Raw genomic sequence first — 18241 nt, 5'->3', positions numbered from 1 at the left:
CTGCTGCCCCCTTACATGTTTGTGTGAAGTGACTGGCAAGGGTGACATTATGGGGAAAGGACAACGGTTTACCACTGGAAATGCTGCTCTCTTTACTCATCTGCTGCTGTGCCTGGCCAGCCCCTCTTCCAACTGCTGCTATGCCTATCTACCTCACTGAGGGGGGGAGGCGGTGGCAGCTCCTGCTCCTCTTCCTCCCCCACCCACCTGAACCATTTCTGCCTTAGTGGGGGGGGATGGGGGTGTCTCCTGCTTTTCCTCCCCTGACCACCTGCCTCAAGTCTCATTGGGTATTTGTCTATAAGGCTTCTTAGGAGTTCAAAATGGTGTTCCGTAAGAGCTGTGACTGAATTTCCAGCGTACGGTGTTTTTTATGCCCCCGGCTTTTCTTTTTAAGGTTTTATATTTTTCAGCAAAACTGGAGGTTCCCCTAAGTTTGTAAACAGCTGTTCCTTCTCTCTACAGACCTCCAATCCACAGATTTAATTATTCGCAGATGGGGCCACATTGAGAATTAGATATATTGACGGGGGTGGGGAGGTCTCACAAGACTTGCAGGGGGGAACCCATTCTCCCCCACGTTGCCAAGCCTAGCGTGGCTCCAAGTCTCACCGCCCACCTCTGAGTCCAGCTGGAGCGGCTCCCAGAGTCTGCTGCTGCCAGGCCTGGGGCAGCTCCCACAGACCGCCCCTGTCAGCTCTGCAGAGGCAAGGTGAGTGTATTGTCTGCACAAAGCGCTTTCATTGGGGGGGGAGAGTATTAAATATATAGATATAAGAAGGAATAGACACCTCTTCCTTAATTTGGGATGCTTCATAATCAGCCCACAGCCTTCAGTCCCCAGTTTTCAGCTTCACATCCATTACAACTTCCAATTAAACAACTTTGTGTTTATTCTAGTGTCATACCGAATATATTTGGCACAAGATCTCAACGCTAACATTAACTGAACAGAGGGAGTAGGTCTGGCCACTGCTGTTCTTCTGTTTACCCAGGATCAGCTTGGGGGCATAAATCCATAGCCCATCATCTCCTCTGTGCAGAATGCCTGGGTGTGGGGGAGGGAATAACTGAAACCTACTCCAATGCCAACTTTGTTTTTGTGTGAGCTAGACACCTAAAGCTGCAGAGAGAGTCTCCTGTTTTTAAATGTATTAAAATGGTTCAGGGAGCAAGGGGCAACAATGGACAAATTGCTTCTGTTTACGGGAAAGAACAAATCAATTTTAACAGACTAAAATACTAGTGTGTGTGTGTGTGGGGGGGAAGCAGATTAATTTATTGTGTTTATACATAAGCCACAATTCCCTTGGTAGTGACACAGTGTGAACTACTGTCTACTGAAACCACTCCTCCAAAATTTAAAAAAGCCACCCTGCCTAATGCTTAAGATGTAGGGAAGACCGCCCCCCCAAGCTCACACAAAGGCATGGGTCTTTACTTGTGATTTATTAATAAAGATTTAGCAAACAGGACTATACTTAGGTTTTGATATATTTTTGGCAGAAAATATAATGGGAATGTTACAGAACTGCAAGACACTATTTTTAATATATATTTTTAACATTTTCTAATTGAACAAATCAGATTTGGGATATAAAAAGATCTCAATTGGAAACAACAGAAACATATCGCGACACCCGTGAGCAATGCTGTAGCATAAAACTAAATTTAAAGTCATCTCCCCCTTTAAAGCAGCAGCAGTTATTACAAGACATCCGTCTTCTGAGGCTAGTGATAAATTACTATGTGCTAAGGGGATAAGCTGTATCTTAAAAAAGCTTGCACAGAGTTCTGTTGTCATGGCAACAGATGTGCACAACATCACTTCTCTGCTTATCAAAATCACAACTGGAGCAGGAAAGAAGTCCTATGTTTCTTATATTGAAGCATCAGGTTAGTTGCCATTCAAACTGTTGATATGTTGGAGCCCCAATACTAAATATGTGCCAAGCAACCAGCTGCTAATAATGTGGAAACTTCTGGTATGTCATCTTAAAAAATACTGTCAAAATCAAACATGAACGGAAAACCTATTCCCATAAACTAAAAACTGATATTTGGAAAAGCGATGTCAGATTTTAAGCCAGTACAGAATCATTCCACACTGGACTGGACTGCACAGTTGAACAACGCAGTCTAGAAAGATTTAAACAGATTCTCCAGCTCTACTGAAATTAATGAGTGTGTTACATAACTACAGGATGGCAAATACGTTAGGAGGGGAATACTAGGGAAAAGCCGCTAAGTGTCAGGCCTTTTTATAGTCTACTGAATCAGTGACAGGCATGCAAACCAGAACAGCTAGCAAAACAATGGCTAGATGGACTGACACTATACTTGTTACCTCATAGTTCGAATGTCCCACCCTCGGATAGCAGTGTCATTGGCTGTTGCAACCTGAGTGCAATTATGGTGGGGACTCCATCGCCCAGAGGTAAATTTTAACTGTCCTTTTCCTTCCAGTGCAGCTGAATTTGACAGCTGTGCATAAAAATAAGAAAGAAAGACAGAGACCATGAATGGGGGGAAAGGGCATGCAATGTTTTCACAGCTATACAGAATAAATTACTTAACAGGAAACCCCCAAGCAGAAGAGAGGGAAACTGAAAATTATTCCTGTGTCAGACAGTAATAGTTCTGTTTTATAAAATGGATATTTTCCTGTCCACAGGTTACACATTGTTCTACTTAGCACAGAAAGTTTCCTTAAGTATGTATGTGGTGGTGGAAAGTATTGTCAAGCTGTACCCAACTTACGGTGATCTTGTAGGGTTTTCAAGGCAAGAGATTAACAGAGGTTGTTTAGCATCGCCTGCCTCTGCACAGCAATCCCCCTGGACTTCCTTGGTGACCCTGCTTAGCTTCTGAGATCTGACAAGATCAGGCTAGCCTAGGCCATCTAGGTCAGGGCAGTATGGTTATAGGTAAAGGTTCCCTTGCTCGAAAGCCAGTCGAGTCCGACTCTAGGCTTGTGGTGCTCATTTCCGTTTCAAAGCCGAAGAGCCAGTGCTGTCCGAAGACGTTTCCGTGGTCATGTGGCCGGCATGACTAAACACCAAGGCGCACGGAACGCTGTTATGTTTATAACAAAGGGTAAAACCAGAAATAATATTTTTGGCTTAAAATTGTAATGAAGTGTTGAGTCACGGGGGGGCACGCTCTCAATTGTGTTTGGAATACATTAATCAGCTCTACTCGTGACCCTGGGCTTACCAGGATGTTAAACAAATCCCTAGGCACAAGACTGGGAAAAGGTCACTGCGAGAAGTCAGTGAGTGTATCTGCAACTGTTTTGATAAATCTTGTTGGCCAAGGGAGACTGGAGGACTTGTCAATGCTCTCTACAGTTTCCATCCACACAGGGAAGTGAACACATGAGGCAAGGCCTGCTTCCAATCTTACCCAGCCCAAAAGAATCAGAGAAGCTGTGCAATGCTTTATGTTGTTTGTCCAGGTATTCTGCATTTTACTTAGTCTATTTTCTAAAGGTTCTTGTTTTAATACTGTTTTAATTGTTTTGACATTGTTTCAGTTACTTTAAATTATTTTAATACTTATCTTTGATTTTATTATTTATGTAAGCTGTTGAAGGTGCTTCAAGCTTGACACTCTGAAAAGCAGTGGACAGAAAGGAGGAAATGCAGTGACCTTACTATTGGCACTACTGGCACTCAGAGGATGCCAGATACAACGTTCAGCTGTTTTAGCATTCGATAATCACTTTGTCTAAAAACATGGGGATGGATCGTGTTCACCACCACCGGATGGTGCTGGTGGAAGAGACCCATGAGCATTAAATTGATTATGCTGGAGACTGGGGTAAAATGAGGCATAGGACCCAATGGTGGCCTACAGTATCTTGCCTTCAGAGAACTTGCTTGAACTTCAAAACAATGAGATCTACCTCATTTTCAAAGCATTTCTAGACATGCACAACTGATCTCTGTTACAATTACGGATGAGCACTTTCCTCAAGTTGCACCGGATTGGACCAAACTTGAGAAGTGCCCCGCCAAGTACCTGCAGTTCTCCAGCAGGGAACTAATTTCGGGTGCACCCTCCCCAGCCTCAGCATTGCTCCCCAGCCCCAGGGCATCCCTCACAACCATATGAACAATGTTCCTAAGTTTGGCTTTTTCAGCAGCCTTACACATGTTTGGGTTGCCATCTGTGACCAGATAGCCATGGATGATCTGTTTCTCCCCAAACCAGGTCCTCAGGCCACTTTGAATGGTTGCAGAGATATTCACCACCAAGTGCTCCACATCCATACCCTGAGCACGGAGGAGCACCACCATGTAGCCAGACAGAAGCATGCTTGCCTTCAACTTGGGGTGGTATGGCCCCCTGCCCACCCTGGAACTCCTCCAGTTGCCACCAGTGTGCAGTGAGGGAGAGGTATCCATGCTGGCAGCTGCTCCAAAGGTCATGCCCTGGTTAGCTCGACTTTCACCAAACACACCGCTGACTGATACATGGCGGACAGCATTCATGGTCCTCCTGGAGGGGATGGTGTACCAGGGGGCATGCATTGTAGAAGCCCCCGGAAGCCCACGTTCTCCACCAGAGAGAAGGACTGGCCATCCAGGGCTATCATCTGCCTGATGTGCTGAGTGATCGCTTCATGAGCCCTGGCCCTCATCTTCCTTCCAGGACCCCAGGAGCATGATCTCTTGAAGGGTGGCTTCCCAGGGGGAACCCATGACAGAGGCTGGAGATCCTGACATGGTGGTCTGCCCCTCTTGACCTCCCTCTCATCGTCAACTGGGAGTATGCACCCCATGCCTGGCAGCAGACTCTGTGGGTCCACCCTCCAATGGTGTCAGACTGGGTTGTAACTTATGCAAGTGCCTCTGTAGAATGCTGGTGGTTAAGTGATGCAGGTCCCTCCCCCTACAAACATGCACCCTGCATACCTGGCACTCCACCACGGAGGGATCACTGGGCGGGATGCAGAAGTACTTCCACACAGCAGACTGCAGCCATGCCCCCACAGCCATCAGTGGGGCGCTTTTCAGGCACAACCAGTTCCCAGACTCAGACCCTTGACTTGGGGGGGCCATCCCAATGGAAAAGGGAAATGGGGGATCACAACCGGGGATCCCTGAGCGCTGAACAGGATGATGCACTGTAGACATCGTCAGCACCCTCACCACTAGTGATGGCAGTTTCCTCCTTCCCACTCGTAATTTGCCCCCTCAGCCCATCCAGAACCAGCGAAAGCTTTCAACCCGTGACCAAGACCAGCCCTGTGGACATCGCAGGGGAAGCTGACGATGTACTTGGTGTGGGAGAATATGGTCATATCCCACCACCTGTGTTCAGTGTGGCCAGTATTCCCATCCGTACCAGGGGGCATGCATTGTAGAAGCCCCTGGAAGCCACGTCCTCCACCAGAGAGAAGGGCTGGCCATCCAGGGCTACCATCTGCCTGATGTGCTGAGTTATCGCTTCATGAGCCCTGGCCCTCATCTTCCTTCCAGGACCCCAGGAGCATGATCTCTTGAAGGGTGGCTTCCCTGGGGGAACCCATGACAGAGGCTGGAGATCCTGACATGGTGGTCTGCCCCTCTTGACCTCCCTCTCATCGTCAACTGGGAGTATGCACCCCATGCCTGGCAGCAGACTCTGTGGGTCCACCCTCTAATGGTGTCAGACTGGGTTGTAACTTATGCAAGTGCCTCTGTAGAATGCTGGTGGTTAAGTGATGCAGGTCCCTCCCCCTACAAACATGCACCCTGCATACCTGGCACTCCACCACGGAGGGATCACTGGGCGGGATGCAGAAGTACTTCCACACAGCAGACTGCAGCCATGCCCCCACAGCCATCAGTGGGGCGCTTTTCAGGCACAACCAGTTCCCAGACTCAGACCCTTGACTTGGGGGGGCCATCCCAATGGAAAAGGGAAATGGGGGATCACAACCGGGGATCCCTGAGCGCTGAACAGGATGATGCACTGTAGACATCGTCAGCACCCTCACCACTAGTGATGGCAGTTTCCTCCTTCCCACTCGTAATTTGCCCCCTCAGCCCATCCAGAACCAGCGAAAGCTTTCAACCCGTGACCAAGACCAGCCCTGTGGACATCGCAGGGGAAGCTGACGATGTACTTGGTGTGGGAGAATATGGTCATATCCCACCACCTGTGTTCAGTGTGGCCAGTATTCCCATCCGCCCGCATCCATGAGCACAACCCTTTCACGCGGCCCTCATGTCCCCACACGTCAGACCCAGGTAGTGGGGGTGGAAGAGTGGTTGCTCAAGACACAGGGAAACGCTGCAATGGTGGGTAGGTTGGGAGCCTTGTTGGCAGAGGAGAGAGAAGTCAGAGATTCGACCCATCCAGGAAGGTTTTTTTTCCCTTTTGGCAGGACCGGTCAAGGCAAGCCCCCATAGTCAGCAGTCAGAGGAGAGAAGGGGACCCCATCAGAGACTTGACCCACCCAGGAAGAAGGGATTTTTCCTTCTGGCAGGAGTGGTCAAGGCAAGCTCTCACAGCCAGCAGTCAGAGGAGAGGGGGGAACCCCAAGTTAGACTCAACACACCCAGGAAGAACGGGTTTTTCCCCTTGTGGCAGGGGCAGTACAGGCAAGCCCCCACAGCCAGCAGTCAGAGGAAAGAGGGGGGCCCAAGTCAGAAACTCAACCCACCCAGGAAGAAGGGTTTTTTTTCTTTTGGCAGGATCAGTAGAGACAAGACCCATAGCCAGCAGGCAGGGCAGAGAGGAAACCCCCACTTCAGGGACACACATGGCCCAAGCAGAAAGGGGGGGTTGCTTTGGGGAGGAGCAGAAAGGCAAGCCCCACAGCCAGCGGGCAGAGCAGAGAGGATAATCCCAAGACAGGAGCCCCAAAAGTGCTGGGTTGAGTCAGGAGGACCTCACTTCAGAAACTCTAGCAACTCTGGAAGAATGGGGGGGTTGCTTTCAGGAGGAGCAGAAAAGCAAACCCCACAGCCAGTGCCAAGGGGACTTAGCAACCCCCCCCCCCAAAAAAAGTGGTTTGAAAGTTGGGTGCCAACTGGCCAGAGGAGAGAACTCCCAAGTCAGAGACAGAACCAACACAAAGAGGGGTGGTGGTGCAGAAAGGGAAACCCCACAACCAGTGCCAAGGGGACTTAGCACCCCCCCCCCGAAAGTGGACTGCATATTGGATGCCAACTGGTCAGGGCAAGGAGGGAACTCCCAAGTGAAAGACTGAAGCAACCCAAGGAGAAAGGGGGGTGGGGTGCAGGAAGGGAAACCCCACAGCCAGTGCCACGGGGAGTTTGTAACCCCCCAAGAAAGTGGATTGAAAGTTGGGTGCTAACTGGCCAGGGGAGAGAGGGAACTCCCAAGTCACAGCAACCCAAGCAGAAAGGGATGGGTGGGTGTCCTTTTGGGATGAGCTGTAAAGTCAAGTCCCACAGCCAACAGGCAGAGAAAAGAGCTGCTTGCAGAACCCACGAAGAGGTGGGGTAACTCTGACTTGCCAAGGAAAACAGGCAACCCCGAAGTTAAAACAAAAACATGTTGTGAAAGCAAACAAATTCAACCCCAGTTTTCCACCCCTCGTATCAAAGAAAGAAAAGGGAGGGAACAAGGCATTGTAGCAGTGGAATTCAGGAAAGGGGGAAAGGGCAATAAAAGGGAAGGGGATGATGCTTTTTGTCTGTCAGTTTGTATTGTCACCAGGAGATCCAGCAGGTTTCTCCACCCACCCACCCAGCGACCCCAGTAAAAAATTTCCCCCACCCCAGGCCCATCAGGAGATTATTTGCATGCGTGCAAGAAGAACTAGACTTGCAGAAAACCTGATGCTAACAAAGGACAGTCACATGTCTCCAGGGAATATATACACACACCCTCCCCTTCCAAGGGAGAAGGATGGACATTTCTCATTCGAAATCAAAGTTGCCTGTCAGCCTCGGATGCTCGATGCTGGTCCCTCAACAGCTAGAAAATCCCACCCACACCCGCTTTTCCGCACAAAACTCCCGAGGTGGGGCTTCTCTGCTGAGAGCGCCCGAACGCCTCCGAGCTGGGATGAGAAGCTCGGTGGCCTTGGGGGCCTCACACATGACTTTCAAACTGTTCTATCCAAGCTCCAAACCAGGCCAAGTTCGGGCCAGATTTTGGCTTAGCGTTCGGGTCTGTGCCCATCCCTAGTTATAATAGTTTATTATCCACCACTTAAGTTTAATTTTCCCAGTTTTGGCTCTTTAAAAGCGCTTTTGTGAGATCACCTGTTTCTTCCCCTGCGTCTGTTTAAATTGGACAGGAAAAATGATTTCTTCATTTTAAGTTAACCAAAGGTATGCATAGCTTGATTTTATTTTTGTCATATTCTGAGCTTTCCTTGATAGGAGAAAAAACAATAAATGGTAAACTGTTCAATTGTGCCATGTTTTGAATGCTGCACTTCATGAATACAAAGACATAATTAGGCATTACCAAGATTCCAAAGAACACGAAGAGCACTTTTGCATTTGATTAATTGTTTTATAACTGGGGGGATGGGATGAGTTAGAATGGGTGGCATGCACTACAGGGAATCTTTTTCTGGGGGCTATATTCCTCTGTGGGCAGAGAGGGACAGGAGCAACCATGTCTAATGTTTCATCAGTGCCTGCCATCACATATAACTTACATGCTTATGTATAAAACCATATTCTCTTGCAGCTTTAACATTTTTCCTTTGAGAACTTATTAATGATATTAAGTACACAATGAAATGCGAACAGAGTCACCGGAGGAAAAAGGAGGAGCCAGAAAACCACAGGACTGTTGGTGGGTCATGTTTTTTGGGGCAGAACTGCTTAATATGTCATCTATTTTAATTTTCTTAACAGTCAAAGGATCAAGCTCATCAGCAGCGACAGACTATATCAATGTTTAATAGTGCTGCTAACCTCCTGGAGATCTCCCAGAATTAAAACTGATCTCCAGAATACAGAGATCAGTTCCCCTGAAGAAAATGGCTCCTTTGGAAGACGGACTCTACGGCATTATACCCATGTGAGGTCCCTCCCCTCCCCAAACCCTGCTGTGATGTACAAGGGGCTGTCCTCCCGAGGGGAAAAACAACCATTCAGATGAAGCTTTGAGAGTGCTACTCCAGCATCCAATCACCTTTCAGGGAGAGGAAACGGAATACTGGAGAGAAGCACAGCAGGAGAGGGTTCAGATCTGCCTCAGGGAGAGTGCTATGATAGTCTGGGTGTGTCTCAGTACAACAGCACACAGTTTGAAGTGAAGCTTTGCCTGGTAGCATGACATAAGAACATAAGAGAAGCCATGTTGAATCAGCCCAATGGCTCATCCAGTCCAATACCGTGTCACACAATGGCCAAAACCCAAGTGCCATCAGGAAGTCCACCTGCACGGGCAAAGTAGTTTAGCTCTACCTCTCGGAGAGGACAGAGTACCTAGTGGTTAGGCCTGTCTCTGGTGATGACCAGACCTTGTACCATTTAGTCTGACTCTTGGGGAAAGGCAGGGTGGTGTGGGTGGTGTACTGTGTATGTGAAAGGATCACCCTAGTGGCTAGTCAGTGAAAGCCTGTTTGTACCTATAAGCATTAGAGAGAATTCAAACCACACTCTGAAGCCATACCTAGCGTAAATTTATGTGCCTCAGCTAGGTTTCTCCTTTGACTACCTGGAGACCTATGCTGCTGTTCTGTTCTCTTTTTTTTGTTTTTTTAAGATTTCTATTGCATTTTCTAAACTAAACCTCTATGGGGTCGGGAGAAGGGAACAACCTAAAACTATGAGTAGCAAGAGATCTTTAATACATATTTTGAATTAATTGATGTTTCCCTAATATCAAAATGGTAATACATGAGAGTTATTGCAATAAAATTGTAGAGAATAAAGCGAGCATTCAAAAACAGATGTGACTAAAGTGTATGCTTCTTAGCTTAAAGTTATTGATTAATAATAGGTATAAGACAGTCAGAGTTACATTATTATACTTATTTTCTTCCTTTACGTTTCTTTTCAAACTCCCTTTTATTTGTAGGAGGCTTAGGAGCCATAGCCCCTAATTCTGCTTCAGAGTCTGAGGATTCAGCTGACGAGGAGTTCTTAGAACTTTCTTCATTTTCGTCTTCTTCTTTTTCTGCATCTTTATCATCCTCCAATTTCTCAGGTCCATCTTTATCTTGTTGTTGTTGCTCAAGAAATTTTTAAAATATAGTTGTGTCAGCAGATGAGAATCCGTCTCCTCCTGCCACAGACCACGCACCTAGGAAGAAAAAACAGTGAACTACAGAACAAAATAATGAAACCACGATGAAGCCTCTATAAGCAGCCGATTTCCATCTCCCCACCCGCTGAATATCAGCCATGGTATAGCCTAAGAATGCAGTGGTGGAAGCAGCACCTATCCAAAAAGAGTGAGTGCCAAACTTCACTCCTGAGAGACCCAACTTGGACAAAGCCCGGGCAGTAACAGCCCAAAACTTGTGCTTTGTCAATGGACTCCCATCCACATGACTAAACAAGAAACCGTCCGCTTTTCCCCTCAATGCCAGGTACTGAGACATTCTGCCTTGGGAGTGGCACATCTCATGCCCCAGGCTGCAACGCTCCTACAAAGGGTCACAGGGGTCCAAGATCAACTTGGACCCCTCCCCATTGGCATGTTTGCAGGCCACTCACATCAGAGCAATGCTGGAGTGCACCCACTTGCGAGTCGCCAAAAACCAGAAACGCTGTTCTGTTCTTTAAAAACCAAACTGTAAATAAATAAATCTTCTTTGTTATTTACATTCAACTCCTTCCTCAGTAATCTCCAAGTTCTACTTGCTCCCCACAAAACTTACCTCATGGCAGCAAAACCGAAGCCTTTACACTTGCTATCCTAAGTACATCTCATAACTGAGGGAAAGTTTAAAACAAACTCAATCCCCCAAAATCATAAGAGGCTGTATGGGCCCCCTTAGTTGATAGAAAAGGCCTGTCACACCTGCCCTCCCCGGCTTCACCCCCAAACCTCCAGGAATTTCCCAACCCACAATTGGAAACTCTAGTAATATTTGTAAAGTCATTGTGGCTTTTTAAAGATTAACTATCCTCCCCTTGTTACTATATACCATGTACTGTTCTCAAATATTACACAGACATAAATTGTGTATACTTGTGAAAATAGTTATTACTTGGCCTTAAAACATAACAAACTCTATCTCTTCAGAAAGGGGAAACATCCAGCTTCTTTGTAAAATCCATTTGAGTCCAAAATGATGAACCTTTCAAGAGGCTGGATCCAGACTAAATAGCTTGGGTTGCCATCCTCCAGGTGGCATCTGGAGATCTCTTGCTATGACAATTCATCTCCAGAGGATCAAGATCAGTTCCCCTGGAGAAAATGGTCGCTCTGGAGGTAGGGATGCCAGCCTCCAGGTGGGACCTGGGGATCCCCTGGAATTACAGCTCATCTCCAAGCTACAGAGATCAGTTCCCCTGGATAAAATGGATGCTTTGGGGGGTGGGCTCTAGGGCATTGTACCCCACTCAGGGCCTTGTTCTCCCCAAATTCCACCCCCAAATCTCCAGGAGTTTCCCAACTGGCAATCCTACCCCCCATCCCCCGTCGGTGGCCAGGGGGGACCTGGCAACCCTATTTGGAGGATGGGTGGCATTATACGTTGCTGAGGTCCCAGGCTCCAACCCCCCGATCTCCAGGTATTTCCCAATCCAGAGCTCTCTCTCTCTCTCTCTCTCACACACACACACACACACACAAATGCACACAAATGTTTGCTTCTCAACCAGTCAGGCCTGTATGTATTCTGAAAAACTCCATACAAGAAGAGAATTTAGAATACTAAATTCAGCATCCTGAGAATTTCTACTCTTTTCCCCCCTCCTTAAAAACTAATTTCTAGCTTGCATAGCTGTGGACAGTTTGTAAACATGTAACACCAAGAAACATTAGAAGTCTGTGGAACAGGAAGGTGGGATACAAGAGAATTCCCAGTGGGCATTCCTTTAGTGCTTTCATAGCTCTTCACCTGTCTCCATGATTAACAGAATTAATGCAGGACAAGCAAATGTATACAAATCAGTTTAATCCATATTATGGAAGCATGGCAGAGAATTCACCTTTTCACAGTGTAGAACCCAGATGCGAACTTTTTTTTTAAAGTGGACATTTCACACAGCTTTATTCATAGAAAAATCAATTGCTATATTGCAGCAAAGTGAAGGGTTAATTGGGAACAATGTTAATTTGGAGGAATAGTGCAGCAAATGAATGGCATAAGGCAATGATGACTTCCTGAAAGCAGAATCTAGCAAAATCAAGCAAGAACTTAATGTTCAGTAGAAAATTCTTCTTCTTTTTTTAATTAAACAGCATGACTTGTGACAGACTGGAGAACAACCCAAAGGAAATGCTTATATTAGATACAGATTGGAATTAAGGAGAAATGTGGCAACTTTGAGATTATGAGCAAAAAGAGTGCCTAGGACAGTGAAAGCCTAATTAACATTCACAAAACCTTAAAGGCAGGCAAGGCAGAGCAGCCCAGGGGAGGCAAGAGGGATGGGAAGAAATGCTAAGTATGTCTGTACAAACTTGACACTTCAATCATGCAAGAATGTTGATCACAGCATGCAAACAGACGTTACTCTAGAAAAGGAGTCAGCCAACAGTTGGCAAGGGAGAGGGGGAGAAGGAGACTGGACAATTTGGGGTAACACTGGCAACAGATAGAAGGAATTAAAAAAAAGCTGGCTGGCTACCCAAAGTGGGGGGGTGGGGGTGGAGAAGCCAAGTTTCACACCAAAAATTATGAATATTCTGCTGTTCATATGAGCAAGTATAGTTTCTGAAACAATTTTATGGGTGTCAAAAAAGATGTCCCTTATTTAATAAATATTTGTTAGCTTCCCTTTGAGAATGGAGCAATACAGAGCTTTTCACAACATCACTAAACGCGTTAGTAGCTTGTCAGTAAAACCAACTGTAAATTGCTACATATCCACCTTACCACAGCTTTGCTTGAACTTTCTTGTAAATCCCACAGAAGCAAGTGATTATCCGCCAGAGAAATTAGTTTTTTGCCATCTCCCATTGGCTCCCATAAAACACTGCAAACACACAAATGCAAAAATGTACTTTTGACAGTTTCAAAATATATGTACTATGCAAGTCACTTTCATTGGGAGCCTTTCATATAACTATAATCTTCAGAAAATTATTTTTTAAAATTATACCCTCATCTCTCCAAGTGGCTTACTGATGGATATCATAATAAAACCAAATTTTAAAAATGTAATAGTAAAAGTGTGTCACTGAGAAGAGACTGAAATGAACTAATTTGTTACTCTTATCCCATGAATAGATGGGTGTATAGTGTAAGTCAGCAGGTTTTAAGGTTCAATCCCTCTTCATTATCGCATACAGAAATGGTAAAATGAGGCCTCATTTACTCCACTCTATCAGCGTAACCTTTAACTCCTACCCCTCTCCCATTCATCTTTATTCGGTTCTCTTGAGATAAGTCCTTACTATCAAGATTATTTGTCTTAATGATAAATCATAATCAATTGTTGAAAGAGCTGGATAAATAAAGGCTCATTGGCTTGGCATCATCAGAAGTTAATAAACTATTGCATCACTGGCAACACACAACAACTCGGTACTGCTGGATATCAAGCCTGGTCTATGTTAAAAATGAGCTGTATTTCCAATATTATAACCTGGGGGGGGCTGGGGAGCACCTTTTTGAATAAGTGAAACAGCAGCACCCTACCTACAAAAAGGAAATGAGGGATTTAGGTACGCAACCTTGAAAGTGATCATCCTTCATTCTGAGAAGCAAGGTAAACACTCTAGACACTTTAAAACCCACAGTAAAGATGTTGCATTTCATAAATGTCTGACATATTTTGCTCAAGTCAACCACATTGGCCAGGATACAGGAGATAGCTGGAATCTGCAATCATCAGTGTATTTGGGAATATACATTTAAAATTAGAAAAAACCAGGGGCTGGATTCTAAAACTGCTAGGCATATCAGAATTTTGTTTCCAAGATAAGGAATACACTCCTCCCTGTGTGAGTTCAATCTCTTAATCTGTTATTATGAAAGTTCTATATATTCACACAACTCACTGATAGGACACTCGTTTAAAAAAATTAAAGCCTTGCATCAAGTTGGCAAAACAACCAACCCTTTGATAAATAGCTAACAAAAAGTTAAATTCCCATTTTTACTGAAAAAGTTTATATGCTTTATACTTGGTGTCATTTTTACCATCTTCTAATCTCCTCCCCCCCCCAACCCCAAAGTTCTAGGAAAGTAGGCAGGGCCATTCCCCCCGTATGACTTGTGGTTTGCAGGTGATCCCTGGGATGCTCAGGAGGTGTAAGATGCTTTGAAACTCACTCAGGAGTCACCAAAGCTCTGGAAACAACATTCTTTCGCAGAGGGTGGGCCATAAATGCTCAAATTGCCAACAAAGTGGGCATGAGATTTCTGTAAGGAAATAACTATTTGCCCAACTGTCAGGAAGAGGCAGGATGAATGGTTGTTGCAATAACATGAGCTGTGCAATGAAGCCAAAAAGCCAGGGTGCTACATGGGTGTCAGATCCCAAACTCAAAATGGGTTAAGAGACTTTCACCCAGCTGGGGCAGGAAGATCTGCACACTTGGTCAATAGTGTTCAAGCTGTGTGGTTCAAGCAGTGTGGCCATGCTGAAGTAGAAGCAAGGGAAAGAATAGAGGGCCACCAGCCTCTTTTCCCTAAGTGCCAGTGGCTAGTAGCCATTCCCCTGGAGGAATACTGAGGTAACATCTAAAGATAGGTTAAAGTTTTTTACTTTCTTTTCTTGGATCAGCCACAGTTCTTTGTATTAGGATATCCTTTCTCCCTGTGTACCCTGGTCAAAATTGTAAAGCTCTGCTATAGTGAAAAAGTTCTTTCTCTTTTATGCAAAGCAGACTGTGTTCAAAGCATCTCACCTATATGCCTCATTGCTCATTCACATACACATGGATAAAGGGGAGTGAGAGATGAGGGCCTCTGCACTTTGCACATGAACAGAGAGCCTGTTACTGGGTACCCAAACTGCTTGTAAACGACACAGGTTAAAGCTCAGTTTGGGTGATAATAATAATAATAATCTTTCAATTTTATTAATCGCTCAATCCTGCAGAGCTTGCTGGCTCTGAGCGATTTACAGTTACTCATATACACACGGGGCTAACAATGATTCAAAGAGGTAAAGGAAGACAACATATAAATCTTTAAATCACACACGCTCGCAGTCGACGGGGAGTTTGTTCAGCTGTAGGGTCAGACATGTTCCAACGGCATTTTCCCTCGGCGTGGCTTGATATCGTCAGTTTTTTTTCCAGGACTGCTTCAAGTTGCAGCGCAGCACTGCCACCGCCTGGCCGGACGGCCCAGTACAGGCTTTCTTGATGCCGAAGAGTTCTTTCTAGGCTTTCGATCTTACCTGCTGGACATTCCGTTCACCAGCTAATACCTCCCCCACCAGGGGGTTTAGTGTGCCCACCCTCTCTAAGGAGTGGTACCCATTTTATCTACTCGCCGAAGCTTTCGAACCGCTGGGTGGACGGCGAGCTGGGGACAAGGCTGGTAGCTCACACCAGCAGTACTGTTCAGCTCAGCAGTACTGTTCAGCTCAGATGTTTTAACCAGAGGATAAATCCCCTGTGCCACCGCTCCCACAGTGGCGATCCACAGACTGGTGGGCAAGGGGAATGAAGTGGGAAAGTGCCCTCTCAAGCACTCAAGCCCCTGCCTTGAAAGACTAGAGTGACTGAAGATGGGTAAGCTGCAAGCCACTTTAAGCTGCCTCTTTGGCACACTGCCTCTTTCCTGAGCAACTGTGCCTCATGCTGAGGAGAGAGCAAGAAGACAGAGAGGGAAGCTCTTCATCTCACTCCAGATACCCAAGACCTGGCTGTCAACAGCAGTGGGGAGACATACATCCCTACATGCTCAGACATCCTCCGGTAATTTAAAAGGTTACTGTTATAGCTACTTCTTATATTATTGTACGTGTTTGGTAGAGTGCTGCAATGGGCATAAAATAGTCACATGACTTCTCTGGATTATGGTAAATGCAAATGTGGCTCTGGCTCTGGGTTGAGTACTACTGTGAAAATTAATATACAGATGGCTACAGGACACGTTCTGGAAACAGAAGAACCAAAATCTTTTAATACCAAACTAACTTGCAGTACAGTTTCACTGTGGAATTTCATGGCCTATTTATTATGCAAGCCTTTCCTTGGAGGAGATCAGAATAGTATTTTAGACACACACCCACTCTACAAAACAGGCTGGGATATACAATGTTGGCCAGGTCTACACAGGGAATTTCACAACTCAGTCATAATTTAACTGGGATTTCCGTACACACCCCATAAACCTCAAAGCTAACTTCTTCTATCTTCCCTCTTTGTATAAAAAAATAAGATGGCCACAATAACTGTGGAACGTTTTAAACATTTAGCAACATTTACAAAGGCTGTTTTGACCTTCTTCCTCCTCCAGCTTTTCTCTTGACACCTTAGAAGCGGATTCTCTCCTCTGCACTCCACTTAAACTGCCCTCATGAACTCACTGATCTTATGACTTCCGAATCCAAGCGGCTTCTACTTCTGTCCTCATCCTCCTTGACCTCTTAAGGTGCCTTTGACTGATTCGACTCCCTTTCATGCCCTGGATTTCTGTGACTGTCTTTATTTGGTTCTCTTCCTATCCACCTAATCTCATCCACTGTTTGGGGGAGGGGGAGCACTTTTCTGCTTTATTTCTGTTTCTGTTCTCAAAGGATCTATATTTGGCCTGTTTTCTTCCTATAAGATTTCATCAAATCCCATATTTTTCAAAACCATCTATACACAGACAATGCCCTACTCTACCTTTTGGCTCCAGACTTTTCTTCCTCCGTCCAACTCCATATTTCCCGTTGCCTGTCTTTTTTTTCTGATTGTGTCACCCATATCAAATTCAGTATGTTTCAGCTATGAACATCTCATGCCCTCCTTGCATACTCTCCATATCCACAGAAACCAGCAACGCCTTCCTTTTGGAAAAGGCACACAGCACCATCCGTCTCTGTAGTATTGGTATACTTAGAATTTTGTTTGTAGAACACTGAGTCGTTTATACTTTTAAATGTTATGAAAATGCTAAACAATATAATATTGTATGCTAAGATACTATACATTTTATGGTGTTAAAGTAGTAAAAAAAGGTTTAGGGTTGATTAAGTACTTGCATTTATTTTAATTTTATCCAGATTTACATTTTGCTCCCCCTCACATGGCTTCAACATTTCTAGAAAACTTTATACCTCTAACAGCCGGCATGCCCAACTCTGATGCTCCTGAAAAATTGAACCAGACACAAAGCCCGGTTTGGCATAGCCTGCCTGGACCTCCAACCGCTATATGTTGCTATAATTCTTCCTTCAAATCCACTTTGTTTGTGAAGTTTTTGGAAGAATCCCTTATTCTTAATCTCTTACCAAAACTATGCCTAAACAGATCTAACTGAACTGAATGCAAATTCTTCCCTTTTACTAAAACAAGGGGGTATCTTGCCTGAATGTCTAGAAAACTGGTGGTTGTGGGGGAAGAGATACTATGCACAGACTAATAATTAGAAAAGGAATTGCTGCTCAAAGCAACCTACAAAGATAGTCTGGAGAAAGCATGAACGGAGTGGTTAGGAATGAATGAATCTTGCTTAACGTTTTGCTTCTCCTGTACATGTGAATGTACACTCATCTTAATCAAGACGTGGTCAGAAGAGACACGTGGAAGAGCAAGCTGCAGGGAAATTGTGGAACTGAACTTCTGACAACAGAAACATTTCCCCTTAATTAAATATGGACAATCCAGCCAATGGGAGTTCAGGGCAATCGAGGGATGGAGAAGCCCAGAGAAACATCCAGTCTCAAGAAATGCAACTTTTTACACTCTCATGCTCGATCATTGCAGAAGAACAAGTAAGTATGACTATGGGGATCAGCTTCCTCCTTCCTGCCTCCCTCTGCCTTGACCATGCCTGAGAAGGCCAGAAATGCTCTTACCTCTGCAGTGATTGGCCAGCCGCCTTGTAGCTTTAGTTGGTATCCTTCATTCCCCAGGATGGGGGGAAGGTGGAGAGGCAATATAATGTGTTTTGTAAACTTTTACTTGATTACCTGCTCTTACAAGTGTAGGGGTCTATTGTATTTAATAAACCACTTTGATTTGTAAATTT

At 45.3% G+C, this 18241-nt stretch overlaps 1 protein-coding gene across 2 annotated transcripts in view; it reads right to left on the bottom strand.

The window, feature by feature from the left end:
• TSSC1 (tumor suppressing subtransferable candidate 1) overlaps positions 1-18241 on the bottom strand; it is a 93298-nt gene that overhangs the window by 18376 nt on the left and 56681 nt on the right. For both annotated transcript variants that reach the window (XM_015425367.1, XM_015425366.1), the window contains exons 5-6: positions 12980-13079; positions 2348-2484 (exon numbers count right to left, since the gene is read on the bottom strand). In XM_015425367.1, the coding sequence (XP_015280853.1) occupies positions 2348-2484; positions 12980-13079 (237 nt within the window). The remainder of the gene's footprint in view (positions 1-2347; positions 2485-12979; positions 13080-18241) is intronic.

This window comes from Gekko japonicus, unplaced genomic scaffold (genome assembly GCF_001447785.1).
Source record: "Gekko japonicus isolate JY-2015 unplaced genomic scaffold, Gekko_japonicus_V1.1 scaffold153, whole genome shotgun sequence".
NCBI classification, from domain to species: Eukaryota; Metazoa; Chordata; class Lepidosauria; order Squamata; family Gekkonidae; genus Gekko; species Gekko japonicus.
Note: the sequence above shows the minus strand (reverse complement) of the source record. Positions and strands in the feature narration are given on the sequence as shown.